The sequence below is a fragment of the Platalea leucorodia genome (genome assembly GCF_965183815.1).
Source record: "Platalea leucorodia genome assembly, chromosome: 6".
Lineage (NCBI taxonomy): Eukaryota > Metazoa > Chordata > Aves > Pelecaniformes > Threskiornithidae > Platalea > Platalea leucorodia.
In genome coordinates, this window is record NC_138828.1 from 27,044,382 (window position 1) to 27,060,220 (window position 15,839).

General features: G+C 44.5%; 1 protein-coding gene across 1 annotated transcript in view; it reads right to left on the bottom strand.

Annotated features, from left to right (window-relative positions):
* Nucleotides 1–15,491, bottom strand: part of LOC309592752 (transmembrane protease serine 11E-like) — a gene marked incomplete at both ends in the record, with an annotated part of 44,495 nt that extends 29,004 nt beyond the window's left edge. Inside the window, 3 exons of the mRNA XM_082316547.1 lie at nt 6,331–6,449; nt 7,209–7,330; nt 15,328–15,491. Of these exons, the coding sequence (XP_082172673.1) occupies nt 6,331–6,449; nt 7,209–7,330; nt 15,328–15,491 (405 nt within the window). The remainder of the gene's footprint in view (nt 1–6,330; nt 6,450–7,208; nt 7,331–15,327) is intronic.
* Between the last annotated feature and the right edge of the window lie 348 nt (nt 15,492–15,839).

Below are 15,839 nucleotides of genomic sequence, written 5' to 3' on the forward strand. Positions count from 1 at the left end.
GTACTTAAGGACACAGAAGATTCTCTTATCACTTGAAGTCACTGAAACAAGATGTCTGTTTCTAAAAGAGATGTCCTGACACACAACACCAAGTCCTGAGGCAAGAATTACTTGATGAAATTCCATTACTTCAATAGAAATATTGGGATAGACAGTGGTTTCCCAGGGGAAGTACCCAGGTATCCTCTTAATACAATCCCCAACCATTCTGCCCAGATCCAGCCAGTTAGTTCTGTGTTGGTTTCAGATGGTGGAAGGACGGGGGAGAGCCCAGGTGCCTTGTGGATGATGAGACAACAGGGGAAATCCATGCCAGTCCATTCCATGGCTCGAGGCACCCACGGAGGGAAACCAACACCTCACCTCTCCCCCAACCACCCAATTAGCCAAGGAGGGAGCCACGCTACACTCATACCTGAGGAGCATCCATCCACTCAACCCACAGCCTGGCTTACCATCACGTAGGAGCAGGAGAGAGTAGGGGATAAAGACCAGGGCATAGCCCCAGAGGCAGAGGAGGGTACAGTATCTAACATAAGAGTCCAAAGACACATGGACTAGGACAGGGAGAAGCAGTCCGACAACAGAGCTGGGAACAGCTCTGGCCAGAGGAGGAAGAGACGGGGAGATACTAGGTACCTGGGAAAGGAGAAGGGTGGCATAGGCTGTCCTTGAAGAGGGGAAAGCCCACAACATGTAGGAGAAAGTGTCAGAAAGTTATTCTAATGGTAAAAAGAGGAGACAGGTACATTTGCAAGTTACTGGTGGGCAGGGTAAAGGCTGGTGTCCATTTCTACTGAACCCCCAGCCATGTACTGAAGGGGTCACATGCTGTGGCTGCTTGGTATCCACTACTCTCTCACAGCTAGACGCTTGCCAGCATTCAGCTGAGACAATTCTCATTAAGATGGGCTTGATGAGGTACTCATTTCAAGCTCTCCTGAATGCACACCTCCTTCCCTTGGGGTCAAAGATGACTTTCCACACTGGATACAAAGCCCCTCCACCCTTCTCCCTGCAGACACGGCAGTTAGTGCTGCTGCCCAGAGTAGGCAACTGGGATCATCCAGTCACCCACGTCTATCTAGAGCTGGCTGTCTCAGCTCCCTCCACACTTTGGGGTGCCAGAGGGGCTGAAGAAGCAAAGCAGGGCCTTGGAAATCTCCCCCAGGATGCTGTTAGTAAAAGGGTAGTTAGGGCCTCCAAAGCATTCTTGGGAAATCTGAAAAAATTAATACATTTTGTGGGAGAATAAAAAAAAAACAAAAAAAAACCAAGTCTGGTGCAGGAGTTAGAGAAAAACAGTGGGTAAAAGTTGTGCAGCTCAGCCAAGCATTAAAGTGAACCCACTATAAAACAGAGGCACCTTGGGGAAGGAGCCATTAAGGCCGTGACTGTGCCCTTTTTATTCAGTGCAAGAAGCGACAGTCTGGCACAGTGCATCTTAGCTTGGCAAGGGAAGAACCATCCAGCTAGAAAAAGGAGGAGGCTCTGGTGAGCTCGAACATCTCCTTCCACAGTGGCATTCAGTCAGGTCTGCTTTTTCAAGAGAGCACAAAGGGAACCCTCACAGCCACTTGCAGGAAGCCAGGCAAGGAGCAAAGACCTTTCATCATCTGTTCCTCAGTCCCCCCAGCTCCACCCCACAAGACATTTTCCAGACTTTCCAGTCAGCTGAGATGTTGACTGGTGCACCAGCTTCATCAGCTCTCTGGCATGATCTCGCTGCATTCCCTCCCACCTTCAATGAGATAAGAGAGTCGGGAATGTTCACACAATGGGTGTTACTACTCGACTCTGGAAACCAAAGCAAACATCAGGACATTTGCTGCCAGTCCCAGGGAAGGCATGGGATGACTTCCCTATGGGAGCAAAAACATTTTTCCTAGTGAAACATCAGTTCTGAAAAGAGCTCCTTTCAGGGTTGTTCTTGGGGCAAACAAGGAGGCTTCATCAGGGAAGGATCAGAGAAGGGAGCACTTGGCAGGGAGTTGCACTAACTCAGGTAATTTGAATGCTTCTGATTATCAGAGATGATTCACTTCTGTTCACTTTGCACCAAGTATTGTGAAAGACATTGCATTTATCTGCATTGACTCACTGTTTCACAAGATGAGCTTGAAGTATCGTTACTACTATGACAATGGGAAGGCTTGGACATCCAAAACCCTGACACCAGCCGGGGAAAGACTGCAAAGGATTTTGGTTAAATCCAGACAAATCAGGAAATGCGATAGAAAACTCAACTCTCTCCTCCTCTATTAAAGAGATGCTGTGAAAACCCTGAAAATAAAAATGCAGATGTTCCGAGACAGCTGTCTGTCAAGAAGTCAAGAGGATATTTCTGTCTCTGGAAAGATTGCTTTGACTTTTATCACCACAAGTTGAGTTTTGCTTGTAGAGAATCAGACTTACAAGGAACCTACTGTTATTCATTAGTGTATGGAGTCACTTTAAATAAGCTTATGGACAATTCTCCATCTCATACGTCCTTGTTAGATGGAACACCTGGAGTTAAAAACAAAAAAAAGTCAAAGTTTATGGCAGGGACCGTTCATATCAGCTGACCTAAAATTACAGCAAAGAACTCACCAAATCTGAGAGAGGGAGGTAGAAGTTAATGGCTGAATTAGAAACAGCTCTTAAGAAAAGTGACAGAAATGAAGGAAAGGCAACACAGTTCTTTGTATATTTGTTATGGTGTTACTTATCAGGTAACAATTAACATGCTCTGAAATAATGGTTCTCACTGCTCAACCAGCACTGGTATTTACTGTCACTACTGTCAGAAGTGCTCAGCACCCATAAAGGAGACAGGGTTTCTAAAGCATTGGCTTCCATTCAAGCATCTAAATTAATAGCCATGTTCAGAGGAAATCTGACTGCATTGGATACTGTCTGAAAGAACTTCTTCGCTAAAACAAGTGTTTCTTTGCCAAAGGAGCCACATTTTTGAAAAATGAAGAGGGAATGGAGTGGGAGAAAGGGATACAACTTTACTCAATGAAATGTTATTCCTCAGACTTCTCCCTAGCCCTTGCCTTCCTCCCGCCTCAGCAATACACAACGTCGTCTTGGTCAGGGAGAACATTCCCTCTCCAAGGTCCTATATCACAAGGTTAAAAGCCTGCAATTATTAGGTAATAGTTGTAAAGTGGTAGCACCTAAGTAAATGCAGCTCATGTAAGACTGTACATACAGATATGCACCAGGAGCAGATCTTGGGAAATATGGTAAGGTTCCCAGTAGGCAAAGAGGGCCGAAAGGAAACAAGTACAGAAGAGAGGACAAATTGACTAAGAACTCCAAGGCCCTCAGCAGTGGAGCCGGGAAGAGATGCCAAATCACTGCCAAATCCCTATATAGCACCCTACTTCTCCAGAACAATGTTCACCACAGCTCACATTTTGTTGTGGACAAGTGGCATGGCCCTAAATTAAGTGACAGTAGGGAGCAAAGCATTGATTCTCCTATTAACTGAGTATCTGTGCAAGGTTGCTAAACAGGAGGTAAGAGATACGCATCGGACTCTGATGAATGAAACACAAAAAGATACAAGCACAATCACATGCTTATTGCTGTAAAGAACTGAACTCTGTAATTATCATCTGTGGAGAAGTGTCTCTAAGAGAAAACAAGAAAGGAAATTGCAATGTGTCTATTTATTTCCATAGCTACTGTATGACTGAGAGCCATTCAGCAGCCTCTGCTACTTGTAGGAGGGTTTCCCAACAAAACATACCAAAGGCACAGGAAAAGGGCTTGTGTATTGTTTTCTCAACACACAGCAACAGCCTGATAGGTAGAGTTCCCCACCCCGTAAAGGAGAGGGTGGAAAAGCATGCTTTCCTTAGAGACAGTGGGGCATAAGTCACAGAGCCAAGCTCAGGGTAGGGAAAGAGAAGACACACACAAATGATCAGTGATATAGGAGGAAGCTGAGATTATTTGCCAATATCTGCTTCACCACGGCAGGGACAAAGAGAGGTGATGTGCTAGAACAAGCAGACTGCCAAGTGCCTGGTCTGCCAGGTATGATCATGAATCATAGAATCATAGAATCGTTAAGGTTGGAAAAGACCCTTAAGATCATCGAGTCCAACTGTTAACCTAACACTGCCAAGTCCACCACTAAACCATGTCCCAAGCACCATGTCTACCTGTCTTTTAAATACCTCCAGGGATGGGGACTCAAACACTTCCCTGGGAAGCCCATTTTAATGCCTGACTACTCTTCCAGTGAAGAAGTTTTTCCTAATATCCAACCTAAACCTCCCCTGGTGCAGCTTGAGGCAGTTTCCTCTCATCCTATCACTTGTTACTTGGGAGAAGAGACCGACCCCCACCTGGCTACAACCTCCTTTCAGGCAGTTGTAGAGAGCAATAAGGTCACCCCTCAGCCTCCTCTTCTCCAGACCAAACACCCCCAGCTCCCTCAGCCACTCCTCATAAGACTTGTGCTCCAGACCCTTCACCACCTTTGTTGCCCTCCTCTGGACACGCTCCAGCACCTCCGTGTCCTCCTTGTAGTGAGGGGCCCAAAACTGAACACAGTACTCAAGGTGCGGCCTCACCAGTGCCAAGTACAGGGGCACGATCACCTCCCTGGTCCTGCTGGCCACACTATTTCTGATACAAGCCAGGATGCCATTGGCCCTCTTGGCCACCTGGGCACACTGCTGGCTCATCTTCAGCCAGGTGTTGACGAGCACCCCCAGGTCCTTTTCTGCCAGGCAGCTCTCCAGCCACTCTTCCCCCAGCCTGTAGCGTTGCATGGGGTTGTTGTGACCCAAGTGCAGGACCCAGCACTCAGCCTTGTTGAACCTCATGCAGTTGGCCTCAGCCCATCGATCCAGCCTGTCCGGGTCCCTCTGTAGGGCCTGCCTACCCTCCAGCAGATCAACACTCCCACCCAACTTGGTGTCATCTGCAAACTTACTGAGGGTGCACTCGATCCCCTTGTCCAGATCATTGATAAAGAGATTAAACAGAACTGGGCCCAACACTTAGCCCTGGGGAACACCACTTGTGACTGGCCGCCAGCTGGATTTGACTCCATTCACCACCACTCTCTGGGCTCAGCCATTCAGCCAGTTTTTTACCCAGCAGAGAGTGCACTTATCCAAGCCATGAGCAGCCAGTTTCTCCAGGAGAATGCTGTGGGAGATGGTGTTAAAGGCCTTACTAAAGTCCAAGTAGACAACATCCACAGCCTTCCCCTCATCCACTAAGCAGGTCACCTTGTCATAGAAGGAGACCAGGTTAGTGAAACAGGATCTCCCTTTCATAAACCCATGCTGGCTAGGCCTGATCCCCCAATTGTCCCACACGTGCCGTGTGATGGCACTCAAGATGATCTGCTCCATGACCTTCCCTGGCACTGAGGTCAGGCTGACAGGCCTGTAGTTCCCCGGATCCTCCTTCCAGCCCTTCTTGTAGATGGGTGTCACATTTGCTAACTTCCAGTCATCTGGGACCTCCTCGGTTGACCAGGACTGCTGATAGATGATGGAAAGGGGCTTGGCAAGCTCCTCCGCCAGCTCCCTCAGTATCCTCAGGTAGATCCCGTCTGGCCCCATAGACTTGTAAGCATCTAGGTGGAGGAGCAGGTCGCTGACTGCTGACTGCTTTGATTAGTGGGCCTTTATTCTGCTTCCCATCTCCATCTCCCAGCTCAGGGGCCTGAATACCCTGAGGACAACCAGTCTGACTATTAAAGACTGAGGCAAAGAAGGCATTAAGTACCTCAGCCTCCTCATCCTTTGTGGCAATGTTTCCCTCTGCATCCAACAAAGGATGGAGATTCTCCCTGGCCCTCCTTTTGTCGCTGATATATTTGTAAAAACATTTTTTGTTATCTTTAACTGCAGTGGCCAGTTTAAGTTCTAGCTGGGCCTTTGCCTTTCTAATTTTCTCCCTGTATAACCTCACAACATCCTCGTAGTCCTCCTGAGTTGCCTGCCCCTTCTTCCAAAGGTGGCAAGCTCTCCTTTTTTTCCTGAGTTCCAGTCAAAGCTCTCTGTTCAGCCAGGCTGGCCTTCTTCCCCGCCTGCTCGTCTTTCAGCACATGGGGATAGCCTGCTCCCACGCCTTTAAGATTTCCTTCTTGTATAACATCCAGCCTTCCTGGACTCCTTTGCCCTTCAGGGGTGCCTCCCAAGGGACTCTGTTAACCATGACTCTCATGCTATCCATTTTCCAGGTCGGCTAACCATGGGGGCTCAGGGTGCACCAGACACCTGTGGTCTAAGAGCGTGCTGTTCACGTTAATGACTCTTGTATTTATCACACAGTCCTCAATAATGGAAAGGCACAACGGTCCAAACTTACCAGTCTCTCAACCCTTTCGCTCAGGTCTCTAAACCTTCCTGAGGACTGTCTGGACAATTCATTACTGTAGCGGATGTTGGTGATTTTTACATTGCCACTGTAATAGAACAGCTTCTGATCTGCAAGGGAAAGAAGAGGAACAGGCAATACTCAAAGCACCAAGACAAATGAACTTTAGACAAACACCTGGGGCTGACTGATGTCCAGATGTCTAGGGAGTGGATGAGCCTTCACCTGTATGAAGGTGAATTTGAATGGGTATCCAACCCATTCAAATACAGCTTCCAAAAGCTAGGAGCCCAGGAGTTGACTCAGTTGAGTTAGGTGATTTAAGCCAAGTAGTGACAAAAAGCCCAGTTTCCCCAACAGTTACATTGGTGGCCAATGAACAGCACTTTGGGCTCACACAGGATCACAAGCTGCATCTTGCTAGTCAGCTACCTTCCTTCCTAGCCTGTATGCTCACTCAATGCCAAGCCCTGGCAGGCAGGCTGCTGGTGGTCGGGGCAAGGGAACAGAGAAACACCACAGAGACAAGGGGGAGGCTCTGTTTGTCACTCACATAAGGGAGACCAGAAGACTTGTCTGTTGACCTCATCACAGAAGTAGATCATGAGGAAGATGAGAAAGGAGTGAAAGGAAGTGAAAGCCAACAGAAACCACAGCCCTAAACCACCCTGCACAGCAGGAAATATTCCTAAGAAATCTGCAAAGATGCTAAATGAGGAAGGAAAGAGAGCTCTAGAGAAGCCAGTGTTTTTTTCCCAAATGAGTTTTAGACAGACTGATGAAAAGCAAACTCCCAGCATTGTCTGGCACAACAAGCACAAAGGAAACACACTAAACACTGGAACAGTGATACGTTATGTAAAACTTACCATATGCCAGAAAATAAACTAGGAGACCAATGGTGATCGCTGCTGCCACTGCTGTTCCAATAACAATTAGAGCAATTTTCCAGGGCTCAAGATGTCTTATTTTGATGGCTGGCTGACGAATTCTGGGGGAAAATAAGAAGAACAAAGGAAGAAGATTAAGAAGAGATCCTTTTCTATTTGAAAAATCAAAAAAAAATGAAGCTAAAGGTTTCTCCCTCAACATCAGCTGATTCTTCCCAGCAGTATTAATTGACTTCTCACCCAACACCCTTGAAAATGAAACCATGACTCAAGACTATTTTGAAATAGATGTTGGGATATGCTAGAAGTCATGGAACACAGACAAGGTTTGAGGGTTGGTTTTTTTTTATTATCAGGGCCAAATTAAATAGGAGTCCCACTAAGCACTTTCTTATGTGACACCCGACTGGAAATTTTCAGGAATAAAACTTATTTTTCAGCTAGGTGTATATTTCATACGATGATGTAGGCAGCTTTCAACTGGTTAAACAAATCAGTTATCACAGACACGCTGGCGCCTTTGCTCCCAAAACTGATTTGTGCAATAAAATTGGTAAAAAGCATCCCATGCTTTGTACAGTACTTATCTATACGTTATCCAATCTGCTCAGTCCATTTCAGCCTGCAAAGCAGGGCTGGACAAAAAAGAGAAAGATTTCAGAGGACCAGCCTGTGCTTCCTGTTTTACTTAGACTATATCTAAAAGCAAAAGGCAAGCACTGCTTTAAGCAGTATTTGCTGAAGTGATGGATTGACAGGGAAGGGCAAGAACATGTGAGCGGACCAGGGAATGTAGGTAGGAAGCCTCGCCGGGTACTTCTGTCTGCCATGCTCTTAATTACACAGGTGCTAATCCAAATTAACTCAAGGAAAGTCAACGGTCGATAGGTCAGTATTACAGTTAGACAAAAAACTGCCTGAAAAAGGTTGGTTACAGCAAATTCTGCCTTTGGCTATAAAATCAAAGACATCTGAACATCCTTAAAGGCATTCTTCTGTTATCAGCCATTACAAAATACAGAACAGGAAGCCACAAATTTTTGGCAAAGAGTCCTTCATTCTAGAGCCAGCTACTTCACTCAAGCAAACATGCACACCTTCAGGTTAAGGTACAGCTTCCCCCAGGACAGCAGGCTGCAGGGATCCTCTCCTGAGGGTATGAGGCATCTCTGTGAGTTCCCACATTCATAATAGAGTACACATAGCTCATGTCTGGAACACATACCTCATAAACCATAAGTTTAAATGCATTAAAATAAGTTGAAATAATTGCAAGCAACTGCTGCAGCTGCATGCAGGAATGCGACAGCAAGCACTGTCGAAGCAGGTTCTGATTTTTCATTCCAATTTCATTGTAAAGCCTTACAATTACAGCCTTATTACTTCGGCTTCGAAAACAACTGACTCAGGCTAAATACCATGACATTTGATTGAGTGAAAATGGGAATACTCATTTGTCACTCATATCTGTTCTGACTTGTCCTGGATCTCCTAGCTAGTGTTTCCTTCACTCCTGCTGTCCTCTAAAACAGCTATTAAATAACCTCTCATTTCATCTGGTTTGCTTCAAAATGCATCTGTGAATCCATAGCAGGGGGAAAAAAAAAAAAAAAAAAGAGACTGAAATTAAACAGTCCTGTTAAGACTTTGGAGATTAACAGCTCCAAAGTTATTTCTGAGACTATTGTATGGAAGTTGCCTTACAACTTTAACTGGAGAAATTAAAAATATGCAGGTATAAATAGTCAGGACTCTACCTCATTATGAAGAATATTTCTAAATAGTAGCTCTTAGGTGAAACCATAAAGTCAGTGGCAAGTTCGGCTTTAATTTGTCACGTGGGTTTGTTGGGGTTTTTTTTCCACCAGTCCAGCTAGTAGTCCTTTGCATGGCTTATATGCTTTGCAAATGTTTCTACTTTGTTTGAAGTGAGACTAAGCTACAAGAAAAGCCAACAAAACAAGCAAAAAACCCACATTTAACTTGACACAGCTTACATTCATTCTTGTAGATACTCTCATTTAAAAACCAGTTGTCTTGATTAAGCTGCACAGAAGGAAAAACACGCAGAAGGTCTTTCAGCTATAATGATCCTGGCATAGCCCCAAACCAAAATGCTGGGTTTGAGAAGCCCATTTGAAAGGCTGAATGCCACCTCTACACCACAGCAGGTGAGCGTGAAGAAATTACTGCCTATCATATCAGTGAAAGAACAGTTTCAGACCAGAAGTTACATGGCTGGGACACAGTTAAATATCGAGTACTATATAATTTGAAAACTTTTCAGCATTCTTTTGTACATAGTATAACATTTTTTATAACCCTTATGCTTTATTTCTTCCAAGTTCCATGTTATCATTTAGTAAACAGAAACCCTGGTCCACAACAGTTACTCACACATGTAATTATACTCATACACGTGACTTTCACTTAATTCATGAAACCTGTTTGAGAGCATCGTTTCAAAGAGGTGCAGAGGGGGGACAGCATCAGCTTCTAAAGGGAATTTCCTCAGACAAGAAGCTGTTTGATAAATGAATCTTAGAAAGTCACATAATGGGGGGGGCTGTTCTGGGACTTGGGATGTCTTCTTTTTATTCCTTTTTTTCTGAATAAACTTTCCCTCTTCTTTTTAAATACAACATGAAATGACTGTTAAGGTTTACACTCCACTCCTAATTTGTTTTAAAAACAAAACTCGGTTTTAAAAACAAAAGGTATTTTTGAGTAAAATGCCCTTGGTTAGGCTGTACCATCTGGATACTTCCCCACTTGAATAGAAGTGCAGATTGAGCACACCAGGAGGATTTCAAATTCAGGTTTTCAAAGATATCTGTGAGACAAAACCCCAAACATTGCCGGGCTGATACTTTTCCATTCCCATTAACTTTGAGCTTTATTGCTGCTTTGCTCTGGCTCCTGAGGTTCATTCCTCAAAGATCAACTATTTCATCTGACAACATGTCCCATTGTGTCAAGTTGGACAGTCCTCGCAGGGATTCAATATGCACATGAGAAGTAACTATCCCAGAACTGAAACAGCTTCGATCGACACGACGACCCATCAGAGCTTGAATGCTCTGCAGAGAGCTGATAAAAGTTCAACAGTGGGAACTTATTTTCTCAGATCAAGAGTCGAGCAGTCCCTGCTAACTCCTTGGGAACTATCGGCTGAACAGAGAGGGAACAGGGAGCATAACCTACAAATGCACAGCAGGATCAAAAACACTCCAGCTGAGAAGGTCACTGAAATCCTCCAGAGCAGAAATGGAGATTTTAAGCCTGAACCAAATACCAGCTGAAAGCCTCCCACTGACCTCAGTGGGCTTTCTGTCAGGGTGCCTTCTGCCTGCAGCCTGCGTGGTCCTCCCCTCTACCCCAGGGACTCTGCTCTTTCCCAGACAACCATGCCCGTGCAGTAATCTTAAATACACTGCAGTCAGGGACTGGATTTCATCTCTCCGCAGAAGAGTGCCAAGTCCCCAGTTAAGATTTGTCTGATTAGGAAGAGGAGTGAAATATTTGCTGGCAAACAGAAACAAAAACTGATGTAAAATTGGTCACACTGACATAACAATTTTACTTGGTTGTCCTCCTTTTGTTTCCTAATAATTCCTACCACTGTCTTGGCTTTTTCAACTAGCATTCAGCTGACATTTTCTTAGAAATACCCACCGAGACCTTTCCTGAGTGGCGGTAGGTGATTTGGAGCCCTGCATTCTGTACTTGGGTTCCCCCCCCATCATAAGCGCAAAGAAGCCCCTCAGGAACCCTCTCCTCAACAAGGAGCTCGCACCAATAAACAGAGAGCCAGAGGGATCCCTCCCCTTGTGCATTTTACAAAGCAGACATAAGAAGGACACAGCTAGTTATGTCTGTTGACTTTTAGTAACAGAGGAGTATCAGGGAAAAAAAAAAGTCGGTCTCAAAGAAAAATTTAAAATCTTACCTAATATCTTTGTTTGTTTGTTTGTTTTTAAGGGTACCATTCAACAAACATATCAAACATCGTATTAAATAAATTGTGCATGCTCTTGCCTCACTGCAGCCTGAAACTGCAGTTTACAAAAGAAACTTAGTTTACAAAAGAAATAAGAGTGTCTTTTACCTATTGGAATTTAGATTCACTTCTTGCAAAGAAGCAGAATTAAAACTGCCTTCTATGAGTCAAACCGCCCGCTTCAGAGGAAAAGCCTCAAAGGTCTTCCTCACCAGGGCAGAAAGCACGTTCTAACACCTGTGGGAACCCCTCCATTACCTGCAGCGAGCTTCATATCAGGGACAGTGTCTAGCTAAGTCAGCATGCAGCACGAGAGAGAACACAGGCTCTGCTTTGGCATGCACGCACTGACAGTGTCTGCCGAAGAAAGGTGCTGACAGGACAGCCCAACAGCCAAACCCAAAACAGTCACCTAGAGATGATCTCGTGGGCTATTAAATGTCCTTTGTTTTTAGTCCTGTAAGAGAGGCATGCTTAGATAGCCAAATTTTCTCCACAATTTTGGAATATGTGTGGTACTTCTCTCTTATTAAGGTGTTTTGAGAAAAAAAATTGATAAAAACCACTGCATCAGCTTTAGCAGTGATGGTGTTTTAATCTGTTTACTGAAATAAATCTGTTTACTGGTATATGAAATACTACTGTAAAACAACTATACTTACATCACTCCTGAAGAGTTCTGCGAGTCTGATACAACAAAACCAGCCCTTCTGCCTTCGTGATAGTTTGTGTGCATCTGTGACAGCTTATATACACTGAGAATCTGACCCAAAGCATCCAGCTTTTCCTGTAGTTTGGAAGCTTACATTTCTGGCTGAATAATAAAGGTTTTCCATATATTCTACTTCATATACAATAAACAATTGCTAGGCTGGGTAGGTAAACAGTGAGATGCTGTAATCTAGCAAGGTATTTTCACTGAACAGAGATGGACAAATTTATTCATGGGAGAAATGCTGCTGAAATTAGAGAAAGCTCCTTAAACAAGAGGTTCAGCTGAGACTCTGAAACCCCAGGCAATTCTCCAGTGGCAGAGGAACTGGACAATTCCCATGTTCAGTTCCATACGAAATCTGTCCCCCTGTTATCACCAAATCTGTCCACAGACCACAGGAAGTTTTCAGATTGTCTTGTATCAGAAGCATGTCAAATTAAGCCATCTCAAGCTTTGTGTTAGCTCGACTTCATTCGGAATGAAGATCTCTCTGTAACCAGAAATACAGACATGGGAGGAGTATGTGATGGAAGCAAATGACTTGATTTTAAAAGCTTATGCTGACCCAAAATGCCCAATCATAAAACTGTCTGTGAAAAAAATTAATAAAGTGAGGCACTTCTGCAGCACCCTCTAACAGGAACACCAGAGCCCAGAAAAACTGCTGGGTTTACACTGGGGCTTGCTCAGTTAATGAAGATGACTAGATTTTAAAAGGCTCAGAAGGAGGTCCTTTCTCATTCTGGTTTTCCTGTCTAAAATGGTCAGAAACTGAGTGAACATGGCAAGGAAACACAAATGGTACCAATTCCATATGAGTCAAATCAGGTGTGGTGTGTACCAGCATCAAAAGTATTTCACTAGGGTTTCCTGGAATCAGGATCTGCTCTGGGGCAAACTGAGCAGAATAGGTTTCTGTTTGGTACCGTGCAGGAACCACATCTGCCTCCTGCAATAATCAAGGTTAACTCCCAGTAATGCCAATGTGACATGAGTGTCCTTGCACCAGGGCTGGTATCCATTTCCTGCTACACCTCAGCAGTCTGTAATTTACACTCATTTTGCCCACCTATTGCATGACAAATTGGTGCAAGTAGCACTGCATTTCCACCTACATATTCACTTTTAGACTACCATATACCACACCAGCTACTCTGTACCTCACCCTGCCAGGGCACAAGATCTTCACAAGGAAGTTGTGGGTAGGACACTGCATCTGCTTCCCAGACTGCAGGACACAGCACAACAGAAGAGGGACAAGACCAGCAAGGCTGTCTACTCCACCCGGTTTTCCTTAGCAGTTTTGCTTCCTGAAGGATTTTATGGAGCACACATTGCAACTTAGCTTGAAATGTTGTGAAGAGAGGCATCTTGGAACTGGATAAAGCTAATACTGAAGCACCGCTCTCGTAAGAGACTAAGGCACAGCACGATGAGCTCAAACAGCAAGGCTTACAGCTCCATGCTCAGATCTACATCCCTGCCCAGCAAAGAACTCTGGACATTTAACAGGCTACCAGGGTCTTTGATTAAGACCAGGCAGTCTCCATCCCTTCCCAAATGTGTAAACATTTTATTATCCAACACAGATTTCCCCTAACGTACTTTATAGTAATCTAAACAACTGTTTAAACAACTAAATCCTTTCCTAACTAGGAGGCAACCAAACTGGACTCAGATGATGTTTAACTACCCTCTAGCACACTGTTATTAAAATTATTTACACCGCTCTTGGTATCAACAAGACATGGCAACTAGGTTTACATCTAACTAGAAAAAGGAATGGCTTTTCAATTCTGCTAGCTAGAGAACTCTCACTTAGTTTTCCCTCTTTATGTAACACGCACAAACTGGTGTTCACAACTGATGGGGATTTCTTCCTCACTCGACAGTTAGACCAGCATGGCTTTTAAAAGTATGGATATTAAACAGGGCAGAGGATCCTTGGGTATTGAACAGAGTACCACTAAGGAGCACAGAACCATAAAGCTGCACTTGTTCTTCTCCTAGCAAAGGCAACACTCTAATGACTAAAATGATATTGTCCTCACAAAATGAGAAAAACACTTAAGTGGGCATAAAGCATAAGTTTTGTCAATCCAGAAACAATGTTTCTATTTCAGCATGTCCAGAAATTATTAAAAAAAACCCAAACCCACCAATTTTTAAAAATACTGAGGACGGAAAAAATAAGTAGTATCTTGGAATCATCCACAGCCATTTGCCCAAAGGAATGCCTGAGAGGAGACTAATATTGTAGTCTTTAGCGATCACACACAAAAAAAAATCAGCCATCCAGCCAAATCACTAGGGTGTTTCATTTCAGATTCCTTTGGATTTTGTTTCTGAAGTCATACTTTTAAGCTTCATCAATCGCTGAGGCAACAACGAAAAACAAACTCAAGGGAGACTGAGCATCTCCTATTGCCACATGAATCCAGGAGCCAGAGCGTTAAACAGAAACAACAAATGTCAGGAGGCTTGCTGTACATTTACGACCAGATCCCTGCTCTGACCCAAGAGAGCACAGTATAGAGTGTTGCAGCTGGGAGACTTATTTTTGTAAAAACACTCTGAACTTTACAGCACCATCTTAAAAATCGTTACAGTAAAACAAAACTAAGCATATCCAGCATCCCTGACTGCACAAAATACTTTCAGATACAATACACCTTGTCATTATTCCCTAGAAACCATGGCTTCTTCCTTAAAAGTACTAGGGTCAAAATTGGAATGATGAACCCCTATAGTGTTCTCCTTATGCAGTTGTGCTGCCGTCACTGATTTAACTTTTGCAGGGTTTGAGGGAAATAATATTGCAACCAGACCTGACCAAAACCCATGGTTTCCCAAAATCGTGTTATTAACATTTGATTTTGACACAGAAGAGCTTTCTAGATTCTGCGCTGCTGCAATAAAAGCCTGCTGGGGGCAGAACAAGACAATGACAGGGAGGAAAGGTAAGTGTCAACCTAAGCCATCACTTCATCTTTCTAAACAGAAAGCAAATCTTTGTGCTCCTGGCAATGCTAGGGAAGGATTCCCCTCTGCATTTCTCACTCCAGTCGTATGTTATTCTTTTCATCCAGACCACAACCTCCAAAACCTCCTTTTCAGCCTGCAACTTACTGCTTAGCTTTCCCTCCATCTATCGCCCCTTTTCAGGCTGCACATTTCAGACTGATCCATGATGTACCCTAGATCTAAAAGGATGAAAGGGGCAGAGATAGAGCAGTAAGGTCCATGATCAGGCAAGAGAACAAACAAATTTCTTTTCTGGATCTATATATGCCCTTGAAATCCTAAAGCTCTCCCATAGAGAGTATCCTTTACCACCATTACACCTCCAAATCAGACTTGCCAAGTTAAAACACGCCACCTACTTTTGAAGATCCCATGGTAGGTCCCGGTAGGTCTGGTAGCCTTTCTGACCACCAACCAAGGCTTGACTAAAGTCTGGACTGCGTAGCGAATGCTGCTGGAAAACGCAGGAGTCGCATTGACTGGTGTGACGGGAAGGGAAAGGTGTTGAATGAAGATCCTTCATTGAGGCACGGCTGGCGCAACACCCAGCACCCTGTGGGTTATTGCAAAATGAGGGAGCGAACTTCAGAATAAAAACAAACAGAGGTAAGCATGAAGTCGATAAGGAGACTCTAACCTTCGGATCAGCTCCGCATCAAAGAGCTCCCCAGGCAGAGATGGACAGAGCAGATAAACCAGCCCAGGCAAGACTTGTTCTTCACCACAGCAGAACAGGAAGTGCGCGAGATTTCCCTTTTCCAGCACTCGCTTTCTGTCCAACTCGTATCCCTACAGCAGGCCTCCTCCTGAGCAGCAGCACCTTCTACCGTACGCTCACTGCAAAACCCACACGGGAGAGGCACCACACTGT